Source organism: Nanorana parkeri, unplaced genomic scaffold (genome assembly GCF_000935625.1).
Source record: "Nanorana parkeri isolate BGI_ZX_2015 unplaced genomic scaffold, ASM93562v1 scaffold991, whole genome shotgun sequence".
Taxonomy (NCBI): domain Eukaryota; kingdom Metazoa; phylum Chordata; class Amphibia; order Anura; family Dicroglossidae; genus Nanorana; species Nanorana parkeri.
In genome coordinates this window covers 280,803-303,467 of record NW_017307259.1, presented here as the reverse complement: position 1 = coordinate 303,467, position 22,665 = coordinate 280,803, and the positions used below count along the sequence as shown (strand labels likewise).

General features: G+C 46.5%; 2 protein-coding genes across 2 annotated transcripts in view; both read left to right on the top strand.

Moving 5' to 3' along the window:
• Positions 1–3,560, top strand: part of PGLYRP2 (peptidoglycan recognition protein 2) — a 13,704-nt gene extending 10,144 nt beyond the window's left edge. Inside the window, exon 5 of the mRNA XM_018566955.1 lies at positions 3,519–3,560. Within this exon, the coding sequence (XP_018422457.1) occupies positions 3,519–3,527 (9 nt within the window). The 3' untranslated portion in view covers positions 3,528–3,560. The remainder of the gene's footprint in view (positions 1–3,518) is intronic.
• A 369-nt stretch (positions 3,561–3,929) lies between these two features.
• RASAL3 (RAS protein activator like 3) overlaps positions 3,930–22,665 on the top strand; it is a 48,021-nt gene continuing 29,285 nt past the window's right edge. Inside the window, exons 1-4 of the mRNA XM_018566952.1 lie at positions 3,930–4,392; positions 15,874–15,983; positions 20,103–20,181; positions 22,617–22,659. Coding sequence (XP_018422454.1) covers positions 4,092–4,392; positions 15,874–15,983; positions 20,103–20,181; positions 22,617–22,659 — 533 coding nt within the window. The 5' untranslated portion in view covers positions 3,930–4,091. The remainder of the gene's footprint in view (positions 4,393–15,873; positions 15,984–20,102; positions 20,182–22,616; positions 22,660–22,665) is intronic.

The window sequence follows — 22,665 nt, the reverse complement described above, 5'->3', positions numbered from 1 at the left end:
TTTTGACATGTTCCACTATTAGCTTAGCAGGAAAGCTGGGGGTCTCAGGTGGGCTCTGCAGGGTCTCAGGTGGGCTGTGCAGGATCTGTGCACAGCCCCCCTGAGACCCTGCGAAGCCCACCATAGACCCCCACCACAGATACTGCAGAGCCCACCTGAGACTTTCAGGTGGGCTGTGCAGAATCTATGCTGAGCTCTGCAGGGTCCCTTTACCACAGTGTGATCCTCTTACCTGCTTCCTCCGCCGTCCGACTGGCATTTCCGGGTCCCGGCCTCCTCCGCGCCCAACTGGCGCTTCTGGACTGGCTTCCTCCGTTACCCAACCGGAGCTGGGGACACCAAGACCCGCCCACTCCTGCTGCTGCTCCTCCACCTCATGGCCTCCACCTCCTCGATTAGGCAGCCGAGGCTGCCGAATTCTGTGCAGCCCGGCTTGCCTGACTGTTTTTGGGGCTGCATTTTTGGCGCCCCACTGGAAAGTGTTGCCCAAGGCAAACGCCTTGTTTGCCTCGCAGCAGATACACCCCTGACTACATAGCTCCATTAAGAGCTCACTTGTTAATATGTGTAATATTTTGTACACATGTGAAAGATTTTAAAAAAATCAGGACCTTTCTGCTTCTTCTACCAAAGGCAGGTGAACCCAAAAGCAAAAGATCACCCCCAAAAAAAGGAGCATGTTATTTGCAGCACAATTTCTTTATAAACCTATAATAAAAATAGGCTGGCAGTGTCTGCTCATACAGAACCCTTCTTAAAGCCCAACTCCAGGCATATTTATTCTCCATTCCTCCTACCTCCCTGCCACCCATTGCCAAGGTTTTTATTTTAATTACCTTGAGAAGCTGCTTTATACTCACCTAAGTCTGTCCGTGTCACTTCCATGAGTGAGAGCTGCAGTCTGTTCCCACTATGCAGTCTTCTGAAGCCTAAGAGGACCTAACCATCGGACAGCAAATAAGTGTCCACTTCACCCAGTAACGTGGGCACATAAATAAGGATTCTTCTTCTCTGCAGTGCTGATGGAGGTTGTTCATGCCTGGAGTTCAGCTTTAACTGCTTGATGTTTTATACACATTCAGACACAGTTACCCATGCCATGAAAATGTTAATCCTCATGGTGCATGTGAAGTAAGAATGTGCACCTGTACAAACTCTTAGTTCTTAAAATGCTCTGTGACTGACACCCCAGGTCTCAGACTAACAATCAAAAACCAATCAGCATCGCTGTCGACCTTGTGTTTACCTTGTCAACCAGTAATGGAAAGTCACTGGAAAGTTATTTTCAGTCAAACCTCTCCAGCGCTGCACTGCACCGTCCTCTCTGCACAACATGGCAAATTAGTCTTAGGCCTCGTTCACACAAGAAAAGGCCGGCAGGTACAGCTCCGTGCTGCGTGCATGGCCGCATCGGGCAGCTCCCGGGAAGGACAGGTGCTGCGTGTGATTAGTACGCAGCCCCCGTCCTTCTATATGGGAATACGCGGCTGTACGCCTCCCTATGCTCATGGGCCTTTTCCCATGTGAATGAGTCGCCATCTGCACACCACCCCAAGCCACCGTCCGCGTCACGAGAGCATCACATCCAGGTCTGTAACCCTTCTGCAATTGGCCCGGTGCCGCCCTCAGCAAATCTGCTGCTCCAGGCAAACACCTTGTTTGCCTCGTGACAGATATGCCCCTGACTGGCACACCTAGATGGCCCTGAGGCGTATAGGAATTTCCTATACTCCTCAGCTTTATAAATAAACTAATTTAAGTTATTGTGAAGTTAATGGTTCCGCACAGCTAAATTTGGTCTAGGCTTTAATGACGCCTGGTCAATGCTGGAGTTTTCCTAATGGGAGGCAACAATGATTTGTGTTCATTCTAGTTTTAGTGTGCCTTCTGGCTTACCCAGGGGTGCCTCAAAATTTTCACACAGCATCATACCTTTCTATGGTACAGTTGGGCTTCTGAAGTGCACTTGGTGTGAATGGAGGGGAGTCTGATTTAAAGGGGGACTTGTGATGTGAAGGGGGCATTCTGATGTGAAAGGATGGGCCTTGATGTGAATGGAGGGGGCTCCTGATGTCAATGGAGGGGGCTCCTGATGTCAATGGAGGGGGCTCCTGATGTGAATGGAGGGGGATCCTGATGTGGAGGAGACTCCTAACGTGATATGAAAGGCGGGATTATAATGTGAAAAGAAAGGGGCTCTGATTTTGGAAGGGGGAAACCCTCTTTTTGTGTTTTTGCATGGTGTCCCCCCTTAAAATCCATACCAGACCCCAATCAGGGATGAGGGGAGACACGTAATTATTTTACTTTTGTTTTTTTTAAGACTGGGGTGCTTCGAGATTTTGCTTACTTTTAAAGGGTGCCGTGGCTAAAAAAATAGATTGAAAAACACTGCCATACATATTCATTAAATGAGTGGACTCTGTAGGACATTCCACCAGCCAGGCCGAACGGGGAGTAGAGGAGAGCTGGGGGAGTACGGATCAGGAAAGTAAATCTGCTTTACTTCAGCCCCAGACAAGAAAAGAGCACCTAACCTCCACTGCAAAGGGGTTTTTTTTGTTTGCCAGGAGATGGGCTTTAAATTTACTATTTATCTGCTGCTATATTTTTGAATGAATTGTGAACATTTAATGCAGTGTGCCTGAATGATACATTGTGCATGCTGGGCTTTCTAAGAAGCGCTGCACTTGTTAACTGATTAAAAATCCAGACAAGCACTGTCTCTACTAGGAAACGGGAACATGCACCTTTGATGATGCATGGCCCAGCCCCAGGGCCATCCTTATAGTGAGGCAGCCTTAGGTGGTTACCTCAGGAGGCATCTCATTGGGTCATGTGGTCTCCTCTCCTACCAGAGTGTCCCAGGTTGCTAAGAGGAGAAGGCTTAGGAACCTGTAATGCTGTGGCTGGGATCCCGCCCACACACTGGCTGACTGGCTGCCAGGAGCTAAGCAGGAGGCTCTGGCCGGCATCCTGCCTATCACCTGGCAAGCAGTGATGATGTCGGTGATCTGAGCATGATGCTGGATAGAGCCATAGGTAATGTACCCCCTCCCTGTAAACCACCAGGACCCCCCTTTACCAACCAACTCCCCATAACATGCACCACCAGGGCCCCGCTTTACCAGTCCACCCCCCGTAACATGCACCGCCCCCACTCTCTCCGCCAGCCTCAGATGGTGATAAGTCTAGGGACACCCCTGCCCAGCCCATAACAAAGTAGATATTACCTGGGAACACCTGAGCACAGACATGTTCAAGGCTTCCCATTCGTTTGCTGGATCCCTGGTGACATTAGCTATAGGCGGCTAAAGCTGCGGACTGTGAAGTGCAGAGACTCTGACTCTCCTGAAAGTGTCAGTGGTGGCAAATATTATAAACTAGAGCGCCAAAGAGAAAACTGATTGATTCCACACAAGGTGCTACAGTATGTGTTACATGCCTGCAGTGTGGTGATAGTGTGGTAACAGGGTCTATTAACATGTCAATTAACATGTAACTTATTTCCCTTCTAGGAATCCTGATGATGATCTTTTCCTCTGCTGCCAAACTGCATCTAACGAATCTCGTGCATGCATTTAATAAAATTTTCATGATAACCTTGTGTTCCGTGAATTCTATCAGATGCTTTTTGTTACCACAGTCTCGCCCTGCTCCTCACCACAGCCCTGAGTTGCTGAATATATTCTGACACCACAGGTTGACTGTTTAAAAAAAAAAAAAAAGCTCTGAAAAAGTCAATTTCCTGTTGTGGGGGTAGAGGAAAGACAGTACACATATATAAACGGTAATAGAGCGGGACCGAGTGACAAGTAATAGGCAGGCCGTTGGGTTGTAGATAATACACAGCGACAGGAAGGGAACCAGACAATTCGAGCGGCCTGAGCACATACAAGTGCGGGGACCAAAGAGGAAGCCCAAGAGAGCTGGATGGAACTGAAAAGACAGCAGACACGATAACATGGTGAACAAGAAATAAAGGCTGAAGGGTGCTTTACAGAGGGCCGAGGCTTAGAGATAAAAGATCAATCTGTGCTGAGAAAGAGTTGCTGCTGCATCCAATAGTCATCACCATTATCTGAGACACAATGGTGGAGCCTTGTGAGGAGGACCTGGCAGGCCCTGAGTCCAGTATTCCACAGCTCAATCCCTTGGGCTCCTATCAGTGGAAAGGCCAAAATCGCAGTGTGTGGAACAGGTTCCAAGACTGGAGAACCTCATTTAGTACCCAGCATAAGCCATCCACGAAAAAGCAGTTACGTCTCTTTAAGAAGTCAAAGCCGTCCAGTGAATCCAAATCGGGGAGCTTTGCACGTTACCTGGGTTCAATCTCGCTGCCACAGAAAAGGAGGAAGAAGAACATCACTGAGTCGTTTGAGGTGACTGAGGGTGAGTAGAGGCTGGAGATGGAAGAGGAAGGGTTCTGTAATTTAGAACAGTGAGGTGCAAAGATTTCTAGGAGCAGTGGTAACTTCTCCATAAGCTGTTAGGACAAGGAGGCCCACACTGGTCTAAAACCTCTCATAGAAATGAGAATACTGCTAATGGGGATGGCTCAGGCAACTAACCTCACATTTTATATGTCTGGGTGACCATTCAGTGGGGCGTTTGGTGATTTGGGGCATGGTTTGGTCATTTGGGTATGGTTTGGTCAGTTGGACATGGTTTGGTCAATTGGGTATGGATTGGTCAGTTGGGTATGGTTTGGTCATTTGGGTGTGGTTTGGTCATTTGGGTGTGGTTTGGTCAGTTGGGTATGGTTTGGTCATGTGGACATGGTTTGGTCAGTTGGGCATGGTTTGGTAAGTTGGGTATGGTTTGGTCACTTGGGAAGGGTTGAACAACCTGTGTGCTCCTTTATTGCACTACAGTCAGCCTCCCTTCTCTACAGACATGAATGTGTACATATGGCAGAGCAGAGCATGCATGTTTATGGAGTGGACTAGAACCTTGTTCCTGAGAACCGCTAGATCACGCCTGCATACCTGGACAACTTTGCTATACCTAGAGCCACCTTAAATTGACTCTGTCAGTATGGTAAAACTGTATGATCAAGGGCTCACTGCAAAGAAGACCTTGAATACTCACCTCTCCTGCTGCCAATTTCTGCCGGCTGAAGATCCTGTAGAATCCAACACTTCCAGGAGTGTCAATTTCCTACTCCAAGATTGCCCTCAGTGGTTCCACCCTTAATTCAATGTGCTGTAGACACATAGGAGTAGTCTGGAGGAACCACAGAACACAGCAGAGGGGGGTTTGGTGGGAAATCAACATTCTGAAAGGTTTCGATCCTACAGGATCTTCAGCTGGTGTCTTCTCTTTACTGCTGCAGAGACTGGTAGCAGATGAGGTGTGTATTCAATGTCTTCTTTGCAGGGGGCCCCTCTATCGTATTTTAGCAACAGAGTCACTGCAACACTAGATATTCACAGTCAGATTTTGATCTGTCAGATTAACAGAAGTTACCAATCATATGATGCCCCTTGACACTACACAGCTGATGAACTTAATCTGACAGATCAAAGTCTAATGACGTATGGCCAATTTCAGGGCTTGTGAAGACGGCTTTGTTGATGGAAGATGTGTTTTACATTTGAATTTAGCGCTAAAGTCGAGCGTTGTAGTTCAGGAGATGCTTCATTTGACCTGTTTTGCTTGCAACACAGACAGATCTCGAAAGGACCTTCAAAGCAGGTTAAAGGCAGCTTCAGAATGGTCGTCCACCAATAAAACAAAGGCTTCCATATTTTATGGGGTGCTTCAAATGCAGGAAAACAAAGCCCAAATATACAAACCATTAGATCATGGGGTAGGCAACCTTGACACTCCAGCTGGTGTGGTAGTACAAGTCCCATGAGGCATTTCAAGACACTGACAGCCACAGGCAAGGCTCCCGGGGCAATGGTGGCATTTGTAGGTTCACCACAGTTGGAGTACCAAGGTTGCCCACCCCTGCATTGGAGTATTTGTAGGCTGTTGCAACCACATGAACACTACTTTGACTCCATTATCTCTGCTGCAATAAATCATCTTCAGGCAAACTGCAACTTTTACATGTTTTTCACTTGGGCACTCTTTTGGTGCCATTTTATTACCCCACCAGGCTCTGCAACGTTTAATCCCCTCTTCAAAGGTGAACTGCTGTACTTTATATGCTGATTTTTATACCCCTTTCTGTCTTACAAAGAGGATGCCATTATTTAGCAACATCTAATTTCTGTTCTTTCACGTCGTATACATCCTCGTAGGATGTAAAACTAACAAGATTTGCATATGAGCCTCAATGATTACGTGTGCTGCATGGGCTCATGGGGATAATTGGTGGGCGGTTTGATAGTGACAGGCCGGCAGGGGGTTTCAGTTATATTAATAAAGTTTTCTAAACAGCAGTGACTTGGTGACACGTAGGCAAGGAAATGGCAGTCCTAACTACATGGGCTATGAATGGACAATCACAGGGTCGTCCCTTTAATGAGGTAGCCTGAGGCTTTTGAACAGTAGAAAGGCATCATGGCACACTCACAAACTAGCATGTAAAACAACTTGTCTCACCACTAAGGACAATGACAGAGGTTTGGATACACGTCTTCTGCAAAGGATGTGTAAGCCGCACTGCCGCGCCAAGGCACCTCTTATAGTGCGGTCCTAACTCTAAACTATGAGAGTCTCCATCTTGGAGCACATGGGGCAGAAGATATCAAATTGGGTGCAGGCCTGTCAGGAGGACGCCCCACCTCCTTAAGGTACAGAAACACACAAGGGATCCCGCACATCCCATTGGCAGCTGAGAAACCCCATGCGTCGCTGCACCAAATCGGTAAAGCAAAACAAACGACAAACGCACTCAACAATTTGTTACCAGTTATACAGGTTACAAATAACTGCCACCCCCTCTCCAGCCAGAGCACCCCAGGCTGCTAAGAGCCGGGCAGGGAGATGTGTAAGGGCCATACACATATTCCTGCTGAACTCTTGGCAACCTGGGTCACTCTGACCAGCATCCCACCCAGCTCCTGGCAACCTGTGATGTCACTGGTTGCCATTAGCTAAGTGGGACGCCGAAACGGGCAGGGAGATGCAGAGCCTGCAGAGGGCAATGTCACTCCACCACCACTGCCACCCCCTCCATGACCGTCTTAGGTGGCAAAAAGGCTAAGGACACCACTGGACAATCATATATCATACTTAGGTATTAAACAGTCAATAGTTACAATACATGGGTAATAAAAGGGTAACTGTTGCAATGCATGGGAAACCATTGTAATACACAGGCAAGAAATTAGCAATCATTACAATCTATGGGCAGCAAACAGATGACTGTGACAATGTGTTGGCAACGAAAGGGCAAATGTGACAATATGTGGGCAACAAATAGGCAATCATGACAATAAAAGGATAAAACAACAAGTAAAAAAAAGTTTCTATTTTATTGTACATAGAAGACAAGAAGTATCATAAAAGCTCGGATACTCATGCTTCTCTTCCCATGTGGGACCTATATCTCCCACCAATTGCCATCCTACCCCCACCGGTTAGTGTTACACATGCTATGACTCTGTGCTCTTGTCTGATGGGGTGAGTGTGCATACCCGGCACGTATCACAGTCACCATAAACCGATTCTTCAAGGAAACGTGGGAAATATCACTATAGGTACAAAATATATAAATAATACATTTTTATCGAAAATATGTATTAATAAATCAGAAAAGCATTCAGATCCGTCTTTTATATCTGCATAGATTGCAGCTTTGACCACTTGCTGCGGGTAGCCGTACATTTACAGCAGACCACAGGAGTGGTTATACCAAGAACACGGCTGCTGCTGCAGCAATCTCAGTGTCATTTTAAACAGTCGGTGATGGCTGTTAATGACAGTACAAGAGATCCAGTGTCTATACAGCTGCCTGATCATTTGTACCGAGTGGCGGAGTGTGCTCCCCCCGCCCCCCTCTGCCGCCGCCACCTTACCCAGGCTCCACTGTCCCCAGTGCAGTGCCCGGGACAGGCGCGCCGGGTCTGCCCATAACAATCGGAGAGAGATCGGCAGGCTTGCAGCCGCTGACCTCTCCTCCGATCACTGGACCGGAAGTGATGTGTATTACATCACTTCCGGTGTCACTGTATACAGTCTCCCACTCTCAGAGCCAGGAGTGAAGCTGGGTAAGCAGATCTCTGCTTCCTCATCTTCTTTGGGGTCCCTAGGTGACATTAGGAGTCTAAAAGACCCCTGATGTCTCCATAAAGAGGACCTGTCACACCCTATCTGCTATTACATAGGGGGCATGTTAGCTCTATATGTGATAGCAATGAAGTTAGTGGGGGAAAAAAGTGTTTAAAAAAAAAAAAGTAACATAAAAATGTTTTTTATTTAAAGTCCCCCGCCTCCCACGTGCACGCACATAGACACGCAAACATGCATGGGTGCACCTACGTGCAAAAAAAATTTGCGCTATACATGTTAGATATCTCCGAGAGCGTCGAAGTGAGAGCAATAATTCTAGAGCCATCAATCACTGTTGGCACTAAACCGATGAGTAGTAAAAGCTTTTAAAGCCTCGCCTATGGGAAATTTCGGGTATTGTAGTTATTTGCAGCTTCACGGGCGAACACAATTTTAAGGCTTGACATGTTTAGTATCTATTTACCCGACGTGACCCCGTCTTTTATATTTTACCAAAACATTAGGTATTATATTCTGTTTCTCTGCGCTAAATTTCATTTTAGTGTATTTTATCCTAAAAATACTGGTTTGATAAACAGTTGTGCAAATACTGTGCTACGTTATATATTGCAACTAGCATCTTTTTATTCCACAGGGCCTCGGCTTTCAGAAAATGTGTCATTGTTTGGGGGTCTGAAGCTGTTTTCTAGCCACAAATTCAGATTTTGCCATGTGTGTGCAAATTAAAGAAATTGCTCCGGACAGCAAGTGGTTAAAGGAGAACTATGGGGTCAGGGCTTTTCCCCATAGTCCTCCTAAGGTTCACGGGAGAACACAAACTAGCGTCCTCCCGTCACCCAAAGCTCAGTATATAGGGAGCTACAGCACGCGGTATACTGAGACGCCGCAGCCGGAGCGGATCCCGACAATACTGTCTGGATCCACTAAGCTGCGTGAGTGACAGCTGGCTCTGCCTATCTAGAGGCAGAGCCAGCTGTACCCGCCCCCTCCCCCATCCGTTCTGCCAGTCAGCGCTGGAGGATCGGACAGGGGAGGGAATCCCTGCAGGGAGCCGTGACTGTCACTGCAGGGATAGATCGAGAAGTGAATGAGCGACGGTATGTGATCCCTCACTTCCCGATCTATTGAGACGACGTGTGACAGTTTCATTGTCACACGTCGGCTTGAACTATGAGGCTAAGTCATTTTCATTCGCCTCATAGCTCTCCTTAAACATACAGAACCCCAAGCAAGTAAAATGTGACAGATACAGGTGACCCACCATGACACTCAAAATGTAACAAACTAACAATACATTGTAGCATTAAATTGAAACAATGTAACTGATGCATATACTGTATATTGCAGTTCTTATGACAATTGGAGGTGTGTGCGCTGTGTATATGTTCTCAGGTGCACTGTTATGGTGGGATAAGCCTGTAGCTGACATGACGCGCTCGGCCTCTCTTTATCTCTGTGTTTTGATGATGAAACGCGCACTTTGTCAGCAGCTCTGCCATAGACACGCTGTGGTTTCAGCAAACGGAAATGTAAACATGTTTCCTGCTCTGGTCGGTCTAGTTCTGACATGCAAATAACATAGCGCTTACCGTCATCCTACTATGGTTTATAGATTGATGTTTGTGCTGATGTATATCGCTGTGTTTCTGGAAAGCGTTGTTGAACGAAACCTTTTAGATTTTAAGCTCTCACGATCAGGACCAGGGACAGATTTTCTCTCTCTGCTGCCCCAAGGCTAGGTTCCTCAATGCGCCCCTACCGGCCAAACCCCCTTCACCCCCCCCCATGGAGAATGGCAGACCTGCAGGATGCATAAAAGTGATCTTGGCGACTTGTACAAAACAAGCGGCGGCTTCCCCGCTGTGTAGTTATCTCTGCTCGCCCAAAGCAGGGCCAAATGGATGTAGAAAACAACAACCCGACTGGCACCCGGAACTGCATGTCCCGGGCATCGGGAGATAGGAATTCCACACCCCTGCTGCCCCTCTACTCCCTGCTGCCCCGAGGCCGGGCCTTGGTTGGCCTTGTGGGAAATCCGGCCCTGATCAGGACCCTCCTAACCCTCATGTCTTGAACTGTATTGTAACTGTACTGTCTTCCCTTATAATATAAAGGAATATGCAAACTGTTGGCGCTATATAAAGCCGCAATCAGGGGCCTCCCGAGGCTGGGTGTCACCCGGAGCAGAGATTGGGTGACACCCCACTGTGGCGTGATCGCACATGCGCGTGACGTCATCGCGCATGCACGGTCGGCTTATTGGCGCCTGCCGGTGGCCATCTTAGTGATGGACTCCGGCAGAGAGAGGAGGGGACATTCACCCGGCGGGATAAGGTATGCCGCCAGGTCCCCTCCTCTCTCCTGACACTGTCTGGCTCTCGGTCCATGACCAAGTGCCCGACTTTTCATAGGGGGGTGACACCAAAATGACTGTCAGTCCAGCTTTCTCAATTCAGAATGACTTGTATAAAAGTTCTCTGGGAATAACATCATAGCTCCAATTATGCAAATGCAATCAACACCCTACAGTGGCGGACCTAGGGAACAAAGGGCCCTGGTGCAAGATTATTCCCCCCCCCCCAAAAAAAACCCCCAACCCATATCCCCTGTAGCAACCACACAAAAAAATGGAAAAATGGCATTGCTGTATAAAGTACTGCTGAGATTTGTAGTCCTCTATAGAGTGTGCCATTCTGCATTGCTGTAATGCAGAATGGGAACTGCTGTATAGAACTACAAATACCAGCTGTACTTTATACAGCAATGCCATCAATTGGGCTACAAAAAATAATAACTTTAATAACTTACCTTCACTTCTTCTGGCTGGTTTCTGGCGGGGGAGGCTGCAGAAAAACACACCAGTGTGGGTTGGGGCTGTGTTTGGATGGATACTGGGCCCCCCCTGTAGGCTCAGGCCCCGGTGCGGGAGCACCGGCCGCAGTTCCGCCACTGACTCACTACCTCCATGAGGTCTCTGACCCCATGCTGGTTATGATTAGCAGATTATGTGGATTGGAGCAACATTCACCATATTTATTCCCAGAGAATTTTTGTACAAGTCATTCTAAATTGAAAAAGCTGGTTGGGTGACCAGTGAAACGTCTTCAAGAAAAATACAGCAAGTCCAGTTGCCTTGACTTATTTTTTACAGATAAACCCCTTGTAGGTGTCTGCTTTTGGATGAAAGTGTCTGTATATGAGGTTTAACAGCACTAGACTTATCTGTATAAAAAACCTGACCTGCCATAAGTACAGAGTACCGGAATTGAAAGAGAGAAACAGGCAGAGAGACAGAGTTTACCAGACACAGAGGAGCGCTTGTGAGAGGATGGTGTGACAAGAGTGAGCTCTCTGAATAGCTGATGGAAAAAGAAGATGGTTTAGCATCTACCCACATGAGCTCACCCAAGCAGACTCCCTGAGCCTGGCCTAACACATAGAGAAACCTCAAGAAAGTATATACCTTTCCTTCATCTGAGTGCCGCACGCACTGGGTAAAAGGTTTTTCAAGATTTAGCTAACATGGGATCCTTGCAACATCAATTAAACGATATTCAACCAAAGGAGCCGTCTTTCATTCTGCCAAACAGAAGGGTGAGATTGCATTTTATAGCAGTGACTGTGTCTCCACTCATAAAAAAATACTATATTACCAAAAGTATTGGGACGCCCCTCCAAATCATTGGATTCAGGTGTTCCGTGACATTTCCTTGCTACTAAATATTCTGCGGTCACCTGTTAGTGGTATTATAACAAAGTGGAAGTAACTGGGAACAACAGCAACTCAGCCACGAAGTGGTAGTCCACGTAAAATAACAGTGCGCAGAAGTCGCCAACTGTCTGCAGAGTCAATAGCTACAGACCTCCAAACTTGGTGTGGCCTTCAGATTGGCACAACAACAGTGCGTAGAGAGCTTCATGGAACGGGTTTCCATGGCCGAGCAGCTGCATCCAAGCCTTACATCACCAAGTGCAATGCAAAGCGTGGGATGCCGTGGTGTAAAGCACGCCGCCACTGGACTCTAGAGAAGTGGAGACGTGTTCTCTGGAGTGACCAATCACGCTTCTCTGTCTGGCGATCCGATGGACGTGTCTGGGTTTGGCGGTTGCCAGGAGAACGGTACTTGCCTGACTGCATTGTGCCAAGTGTAACGTTTGGTGGATTATGGGGTGGGGTTGTTTTTCGGGGGTTGGGCTCCGCCCCTTAGTTCCAGTGAAGGGAACTCTTAAGGCATCAGCACACCAAGACATTTTGGACAATTTTATGCTCCCAACTTTGTGGGAGGAGTTTGGGGACGGCCCCTTCCTGTTCCAACATGACTGCGCACCAGTGCACAAAGCAAGGTCCATAAAGACATAGATGGGGGAGTTTGGGGTGGAGGAACTTGACTGGCCGCACAGAGTCCTGACCTCAACCCGATAGAACACCTTTGGGATGAATTAGAGCGGAGACTGCGAGCCCGGCCTTCTCCTCCAACATCAGTACCTGACCTCACAAATGGTCCAACATTCCCATAGACACACTCCTAAACCTTGTGGATGCCTTCCCAGAAGAGTTGAAGCTGTTATAGCTGCAAAGGGCGGACCCAACCCAATACTGATCCCTACGGACTAAGACTGGGATACCATTAGATTTCACGTGCCGATTTCAAGGCCGGCATCCCAATACTTTTGGTAATATAGTGTATATACAATTCAGTTATATAGCACCAAGGTCTTATACCTGAAAAAGGATCGCAAATGAACAGCCTTCCCAAAAGAGGTTCCAGTCTACAATACAACAGAAAATCCCTACTATAATATTACTAGTAATAGTGGTCACAATCCATTCACTAATACAAATATATAAAAAGCATAATTACCTTCAAATATAATATGATCAAAAACATATTTTATTAGGACATTAAAACTTCTATTAAAAAGTACAAAAACCCCGATGTGGACGAGTATTAAATATGTACCATTAATACAACCACATGCATGTGTTCTAGTTGAGGTTTTCCTGACTATTGCAATTGCAAAACCAACCAGTCAGCGGGACTATGTGATGGGTATCACACACTGGGCTGATATCTTCAGGAGCATCTAGCACATTGAGAAGTATTTACAGTAAATTCTTGTCAGGGAACCAAGTGCAGGTTAAAAATAAAAGGCGTTTATTGAAAATAACAATAATCAAAATGGCAAAAAACAATGGAGAAAGTCCAGGATGCCAGGTGCCAAGTCAGAGGTCAGAGGCTAAAGTGGAGTGGTAAGCCAAACCAGATCAGGGAACACTGAGAGAGCAGGACGAATGGAAGCAATAGTCAGGAACCAGGAGATCAGTCAGCCAGAGCCAGGAACATACACAGAGAACAGGAACAACAGCAGAGCACTTGGTAGATCTGGACACACGCAAGGGCGGAGACTGAATGGACAGGTTGATTGGTTAAATAGTGAACTGGTGTTGCATCATCACTCTGAGGGCGGATGTACACCTAGGCGACACCTCACCGTGCGGCAATCGTGCACGATTCCGTGCGGATTGCTGCGTGGTCAGAAGTCGCCTAGGTGTGCACCGATCGCGCTGTGGGTGCCATTATTTTATATGTAGATAATCACATGGCAACAACAAATTGCGATGTAGAACTTTGATTTTTCCTTTCCCAGTTTCTGGCTTAACTTCATAAACTGGGCTGTCTTTACATTTCCTTTTAAGAACAACATAGACAGTATATTCCCAATAGGATCTTAATTTCCAGGACCACCTCTTTCTGTAAGGTTTCTTACCAGTACTCTACTACCGGGTATTAGTTCAGCCCCATAAATCTTCTTGTCATAGTGTGCTTTACCTCTTTCTGCATTTTTAGTAGCTGTTTTTGAAGCAACTTTGTAGGCCTCATTCATTCTTTTTGTCCAGGTGTTCACATATTCAGAAGAGGTTTGATATGTTTCAGTTACTGGAGTGTCAAACATGCTATCAATGGGTAATCTTGGAGATCTTCCAAAAAGAAGATAGAATGGAGAATATCCTGTAGCTTCACTCTGTGTACAATTATATGCATGTACTACCTTTGCAAGTGAATTTTTCCAATCTTTCTTAAATTCGGGTGACATTTCTCACTAAGAGAACCTTAACATGTTATTAGAATATTATTTTGGGGGTGTCATAGTTTACATTCTTTACAATGGCACCCAGTCGCGCCGGGCGGATTGCGCGTTTTCCCGCTGCGATTCCGACCCGTGCTGCTTCCGAACACGATAGCGGCTAAAACAGCTGCCCGTCGTGTATCGCAAAAAACAGGTACATGTACCTTTTTTCTGCGATTGCTGCAGGGATGTCACCCCATTGAAATCAATGGGGCCGCGCGGCAATGGCTGCCTGTATTGTGCAGGGCCATAGGATCCCGCGACGCGCGATCCCGGATCGCGTAGGTCCGCACCGGGCCTGAGACAGAAAGTTGCCAAGAGTTTGTAAGTAGTTGCAGAATGATGATGTTTACGGGTTTGGTCATAAGAGGGGGCCAAAGAGGAATGAACAGTGTCAGACAAACTGCAACAGAAGACAGGCTGCAACCTAACAGGCCAAGGAAGGGTAAGAAACTCTACAAAGTGTTTGGACTCTATAGTGACATGATAATGCCAGTAACTTTATGTGGGGGTTCATATGCCATAGCGCTGGCCATTGAAGAGATATAACTATACTGTGCGCGACAGCATGCAACAACTTGGGAACTGCTTTATGCATAATCTGCCGGGTTTAATTTACATCTGTGACCAAACTGGAATACCAGCGGCTGTGGATGAGGAGTGTCATGTCGCGTGTTGGTGTTCATCAAGGACGTGTCACCAATGAGGTCATTTTCAGGCAGGCGCTGCAGTTGGCACTCTTGCAGGCACACTGGTTGGTGGCACTGAGTCCGGAGTGTCCATACTGCATTTAACAGCTTGGTGAATGCTTGATCAAATATGAAGGAAAGCACAAGGGAAGTCCTGGAGAGAAGAACAATGTTATACTCTGTATCTTGCTCACTTGAAAGCCTCACAGGCAAAATCAGGTCACTGCTAAGGCCACTCATAACATAACCCGAAGTCTGTTTAACTCTCCCAATTATGTGTTTGTTGTGACAAGCTTTTTGAATACAGACGTCACCAGCACACCAGCCCGACAAGACTTTTAGGTCAGTGCAAATCCATTTATTAATAGATGCCACTGAAAATATCAAGCGCTTTCGGGGCCACACAGGATCCCCTTCATCAGGCTCAGAGCGCTTGATATTTTGAGTGGCATCTATTAATAAATGGATTTGCACTGACCTAAAAGTCTCCCCATGCTGGTGCACTGGTGACATCCGTGGGATTATCCGGTAAGGAGTGCTACAAGATCTATGGACATTTGTTGTAACAAGCTGGGCCCATTTTCATAACCCAGGTCATTTGGGAGTCTGGAAGTGTCATATTATGAACATCTGGCACGTATAGACCAAAGTAGCATTTCAGCAGAATAAATTGTCATTATTCTGTTCAGAATTTAGCTTTTTATAATTGTATGGCATGGAAGCACTGAGAATGGACATTGGTCCGCAATGCCTATGAATGAAGTCCTAGAAATAGTTACCAAAAGTTGTAAAAAATTAAAAAAATGGAATGTAGATTTGGCAGCTTACGTACATCTTTCCTGGTCTGATGTGTAAATGTATATTTCAGAGCGACCGACCATACCTCCTCCCACCTGCACGCCTGATGTTCCTGTATGGGATGTGTCAAACTTCTCCCTTGTAGATGGCTGTCTTGTGAGGACGAAAGGAGAGGAGCAGGTAAATGTTTATTTTCTTTGAGATATAGCCTACTGTTCTGATAAATAGGGGTCCTTGTAGTCACATCCATAACCGGAGCTCTGGTCCTCTGTGTCCATATGGCTACCACCTGACCAACCTTGACTGATGGATCTCCATTCAATGTATTCATGCTTAAAAGCATCAAAGTGTGCATTGCTTCTGAGTGTGCTCATCTTAGTCACAATAATAGATTAGCCGATAGATTCGGACGACCATTTTCCACCCGGCTCCTTTGAATTTAATATTGATATTTGTGGACCTGGGTGGTGCCAACAGGACCACCCTCGGCTCGAATTTTGGCCGACTCCTCAGGAATTTGCTAAAATCCGTGCCGTGTATGGCCACCTCTACAGCACGCAATAAATTGTACAGTTTTTATAAAACAAATAATGTAAACATTCACAGCCAAAGCTTGAAAAAAATATGTGAACCCTTGTATGCAGTAGGCAGGGTAGAACCTCCTTTATTAATATCCTCCTTCAAACATTTCCTGCTGGTCACACTTTTATATCAAATACGTGAACTTTTTAGACCATTTTTCCTGACAAAACAGTTTAAATTCATCAATATTTCTGGAAATCTGTGCTCTTACAGTCAGGGCCGGATTGACTCTCTCTGCTGCCCCAAGGCCAGGTTCCTCAATGTGCCCCCCCATAGAGAATTGCAGACGAGTAGGCTGCATAAAAGTGATCTCGGCGACATCGCCAAGATCACTTGTACAAAACAAATGGCGGCTTCCCCACTGTACATTTAGCTCTGCTTGCCCAAAGCAGGGCTAAATGTAGAAAACAACTACCCTCCAGGCGCCGTAACTACATATCGCGGGTATCTTGGATAGGAATTCCACACCTCTGCTGCCCCTCTACTCCCTGCTGCCCCAAGGCCGGGCCTTAGTTGGCCTTGTGGGAAATCGGGCCCTGCTTACAGTAATGCTTCAGCAACTCAGCAAGATTGAAGTCTAGAATCTGGCTTGGCCATTTCAGCATATGTTTTATTTCCCTTTGAGCCATTCTGTTGTTGATTTACCCCTCTGTTTTGGAGAGTCCAGTTGGACTTTCAGTTTTAACACAGCATGAGCTTTGCTGCTTGGAGAGCATAGCATGGGGGAATATTGGACCTCTGCAGAAAGACCACTGCTTCCATACAGAGACCAAGGGTCCTTTGTCTACGTGCTGGCAGGAGACTCAGGATGTGCTCAGGATGTGGCTGCTTTGTGAAAAAAAAAGACCTGTAATAGTTTTCACACCTTTTGTTTTGATGAGCCTGGAATGCATTTAGCTGATATAAATTGAAAGTTCAGTTCGGGTTTTACGTTTGAGTTGTTAGACTTCTATCATGACATTCTTCTACAACATTTCTCTATACAGTAGTAAATTAATTTTTTTCCTCCATGACAGATAAGCTAGACAGGCCCCAAGGTTGCAAAGCACACCATGATATCTACTCCACCATGGGATGAGTTGTTGGTGTGTTCACCAGCACTGTGCCACCAATGAGGCCAGTTGTCCTAGGTGCAGCTCGGTATCACTAAGCATGATAAAAATCACTACCCTCTCCACAGCGTGACAGTGCTGCTGTCCAAGGGTGGCTCCGTTGCTCCTTCAAAGAGCGGAGCCACCCTACGACAGGAAGTGTGGCTGTATCACCAGGTAAAAATCAAGGGAGACAAGCCTATAAAAATAATTTTTTTGCTGCCACCACATTTTAAGTTAGCTGTAATATGTAAAATTATTGTTTTGGGGTTTTGATATGCTTAAAGAATATTTCCTCATTAGCCTTTATTACACCCCAAACAAATACCTGTGCAAAAACAAACATCTAATATTAAGGATGGGAAAATGACATTTTTAACATGACATAGGCTAAATGACATATAGGATATGGTTTGTCACTGGTATTAGCACAGTCATTTTACATTTTTTGAGTTCCCCCCAACATATTTCTATCATATATTGATGCGCCAAAAGATTAATTATTTTACTACTTCCTTTAATAGACCAGCAAATGTGACAGTTACTGGGGTTGGGACAAACCATTTAATTTGCTCTACTTAACAGTTCAGCTTTTTGTCCCCTCAGGGACAGATTTCTCACAAGGCCAACCAAGGCCCGGCCTCTGGGCAGCAGGGAGTAAAGGGGCAACAGGGGTGTGGAATTTTTATCTCCCGATGCCCGGGACATGCAGTTCCGGGCGCCGGGTGGGTAGTTATTTTCTACATTTAGTGGGGGGTTGGTGGGGAAGGGGGAGCATTGAGGAACCTGGCCTTGGGGCATCAGGGAGAGTAAATCCGGCCCTGTGCTCACTACTGTAGTGCCTTGGTTGAGTTAGGCTCTCCTAACCTGTCTAGGGTAAACAATTCCATAGCTGCCCCAAAGCCCTTACTGACCCACCAGTGGTGATTGACTTACTGACTTTCCATACTGCTGTTCTTTGGCTTGCAGGAAATTTAATCAGTAACTTTGGGACAGAGGGTTAGGGCACAGGACACCCATGGACTTGCAGACTCCAAACAAGTGAGAGAAAAAGTACTTACAACCAATTAGAGATATAGGACATTTAAGCCGACATTCAGTGAAATCAGTTCCTGGCTAGAAGATACTGAATAAATCCGCTATTGACTCCTTGGGGAGAATTCACCATACTTCAGTCAAGGACCAAGCTTCTATCTAGGTTCCTTATTCAGGCTAAAGTTTCTCAATGGCATCACCATCCCCAGGCTCTACATACTACTGTAGGCCTTGAGTCCAAGCACATTGTCACACTTCTCAGACAGTAGACCCAGGAGGATCAGACATACAGCTACCTCCCTACCCCAGGCTGGAAGCCCAAAGTAAAACTGGCTGGAGGCCTGGGAAGAATCCAAAAACATTGTCACCCTCCTCAGACAGCAGACCTAGGAGGATCAGGCATACAACTACAACTACATCCCTCCCACAGGCTGGAGGCCTCAGGAGAATCCAAGCACATTGTCACCCTTCTCAGACAGCAGACCCAAGAGGATCAGACATACAGCTACATCCCTACCCCAGGCTGGAAACCCAAAGTAAAACTGGCTTCCAAAGGTCATTTCCCAAATATTCATACTCTCTCCCAACCTGCACCACAGTCAAGGAACCTCCTAGTGGTTGGTCAGGGAGGTATAAACGTCCATAACTCTGATTAGTGGAACCTTCCACACCATGGCCAGGGACACTCCCAAACCAATCACCAGAGTTTAGGAGAGACTCAAGAAAGCTGAATTAGCAATCAGACTCAGGCTGACTACAGCCTGACAATTTCTTCATTCAAATAGACACTCTTGCTTGGGACAGAACAAGCTTAAAGGAGAACTATGAGGTGAGTGAAAATCACTCATCCTCATAGTTCGAGCCGACGCGTGACAATGAAAATGTCACACGTCAGCTCAATAGATCGGGAAGTGAGCGAACACATACCGTCGCTCACTCACTTCTCGATCATCTCCCTGGAGAGAGTAGTGACTGTCAGTCACCGTTCCCCGCAGGGATTCCCCCCCCCCCTCCCCGCTCCGATCTTCCAGCGCTGACTGGAGGAATGGACGGGGAGGGGGCGGGTACAACTGGCTCTGCCTCTAGATAGGCAGAGCCAGATAGTCAATCACGCAGCTGGGCGGATCTCGACAGTAATGCCGCGATCTGTCCCGGCTGCGGCGGTTCTCAGTATACAGTGAGCTGCAGCTCGCGATATACTGAGCTTTGGGTCACGGGTGGACGCTAGTATATGTCCTCCCGTGACCCTTAAGAGGACTATGGGGAAACACACTTACTCCATAGTTCTCTTTTAAAGAATACATTTTGTATTTTGCCCATAGTTCCACTTTAAAGGAATAAACCTTCCACGTTGGACCCCTTTATACATCAAATGCATTTTCTGAATACTTTGTAAATAATTTGCAGAGCTTTTTGGACGGGGATCATGATTGTGACTGATTATGCTTATTCCCTTGAATTGCTGTTTCAAACTCTGCCAATAAATGAGGAAGTTGGAACATTATCACAGATATTAGATAAAACGGTGTTTAACCTGTTCCAAGCTGAAAAACCCTTTATTTCTCTTTACCCCCCTATCCCCCCCCCCCAGGATGCATATCGCACCCGGAGTCGTGCTGGCAGTTGTGTGTCCAATGCCGATGCAGTGCTTGCAGACAGAGCAGAGGCAGGTAAGATGTTGGAATGTTCTGAAACGTGATAATTTGCAAGTTTCAGACTTACGATGCTCAGGAAGTGGAGACACAGGCATAGACTTGACTAACTTGTATTTCTGTAACCAGAAAGCAGGTACCATAACCTGAATGGTGGTCTGGCCTGTTAAGAGTTAATGCAGCAAAGTGGAATCAATCCACCACTTCCTTCCTGCAGGAAGGAAGCCAATTTAAAAGCTCTTTCATCAGCAGTAATAATTTCTGCATAAAGTTACTAAGACCTGTTCTTCAGAAACGTAATCACGTATGACAACATGGGGGACACAATATACAGTAACATTTGTAACTGGATGACGGTCATACACTGTAGTTGCATGGTAGATTCTTGTTGAGGTAGGTGTGCCATCCGTGACTTGAGGACTCCAGCTTTGTTCGAGAACAATGGTGTAAAAAAGGTCAAACTTCGGCCCTCCATCTGTGGTGAAACTACATGCATCTGCCTCTGAAAGTCATGCCTGTGGCTGTCAGAGTCTTGTAACACCTAATAGAAGTTGTAGTTTCATCACAGCTAGGGGGCCAACGTTTGGCTACCACTGGTGTAGGACATAAAACATAGCCAACCCACTTTGGGGGATTGGGGCTCCCCCTTGTTGGGGGGCTCCCCCATGACATGACTCCCGGAGAGAGATGCATCGTGGGATTTGTAGTTTCACCACAGCTGGAAGGCCAGAGTTTGGCCACCCCCTGCCTTATATGATATTGAAGTTTCAAAGTGTCAATTGTGCCTGGAGTGGCAAAACTATAGGCACCACAGACACTTTACAACATTGATATTTTATTAATGGAATCCCAATCTTCCAAAACACATTGGATATGTTTTAAACCAATATTGTATAACTATCTGGAATTCCCAAAACATTCTATTCAAGCACAGAGCTCCTCACCTACCTGAACAATTTTCACACACTTGGGATCCACTCTGAGGATCCTCCACAAGTTTCGTCGCCACAAACCTACCCACCATTGACATGGTCTAGTAGTATATCACACTTATACTTACACTATAAGGAGAATGTGTCGGGGCAAAAAGTAAACCTAGAGGTCCCTCAACATACCTGCAGCTGGCTCCAAAAGGCTGCAGTCATTGCCAAATCCTAAGCTGTTCTGACAGGTAAAGTTCTGACACTTTCTGATGGTGCCAAAGCTTGTCCAGCCCTTCCTGCCTTCTACACATTTCCATAATAATGATAGTCCCATCACAGTGATAGGCCAATAGGAAGGATACAGGCATTGCTCAGCCAACAATTTTCCTATTTATTATTCAAAGGATGTGAGACGGGAACCAGCAGCCAGACTGTGACGGACCCCCGTACTCAGGATGAGTATGTCCGCCGTTGTCTTCTTCCTTGCTGAGGAGATATTGGAACCCGCTGATCTGTAGCTCCCAGTTTCCCCAGTCACTAGCCAAGGCTTGAGTGTAGGGTAAACAAACTCTGCTTTATTGAGCAACTGCACAAACTTTTATACAGCAAGTGATGAAATCAGATTATAATCCCATCACATCCCCCCTCCCCTCCCAGACCATCGGTCTGCTCAACACCACAGGTGTCCACCTGCTAACGAACTCCAGACAGCCATAGCATAGCCTGGCCAGAATGTCATTGTTCTGAGCTCCCTCAGAGTACAATGGGAGATAACGAGGGATGGTGCTGATAGTCTTTACATAACCAGGTCACACAGCATAACGCACTCAAACATAACTCAACCCCAATACACATTTAACTTATAAACTGATCACCATGTCGTCACACAGACCACCTACCAAGCACCTTTTTGGCCAGTTCATTAAAGGAGAACTATGGGATCAGGGCTTTTCCCCATAGTTCTCCTAAGGGTAACGGGAGGACACAAACTAGCGTCCTCCCATCACCCAAAGCTCAGTATACCACGAGCTACAGCTCGTGGTATACTGAGACACCGCAGCCGGGACGGATCCCGACAATACTGTCTGGATCCACCCAGCTGCGTGAGTGACAGCTGGCTCTGCCTATCTAGAGGCAGAGCCAGCTGTACCCGCCCCCTCCCCCGTCCGTTCCGTCAGTCAGCGCTGGAGGATCGGACAGGTGAGGCGGGGATTCCCTACAGGCAGCCGTGAGTGACAGTCACCGCTCTCTGCATGGAGATGATCGAGAAGTAAGCCAGCGACGGTATGTGTTCGCTCACTTCCCGATCTATTGAGCCGACCTGTGACAGTTTCATTGTCACAGGGCGGATCGAACTATGAGGATGAGTGATTTTCACTCGCCGCATAGTTCTCCTTTAAGAATTGGTCTTTGCTCACCATAACTGCAACCTATATTAGTGTTTTCTTACATTTATAAAACAATATTGTGCTACTCCTTCTTACTTACATGCGTGTTGTACAATAAGTCTGTTATTCTCTACAATTACAGATCCTAATGCTGATGGAAATGCAGATATTGATTCAAAGAATCAGTTTAA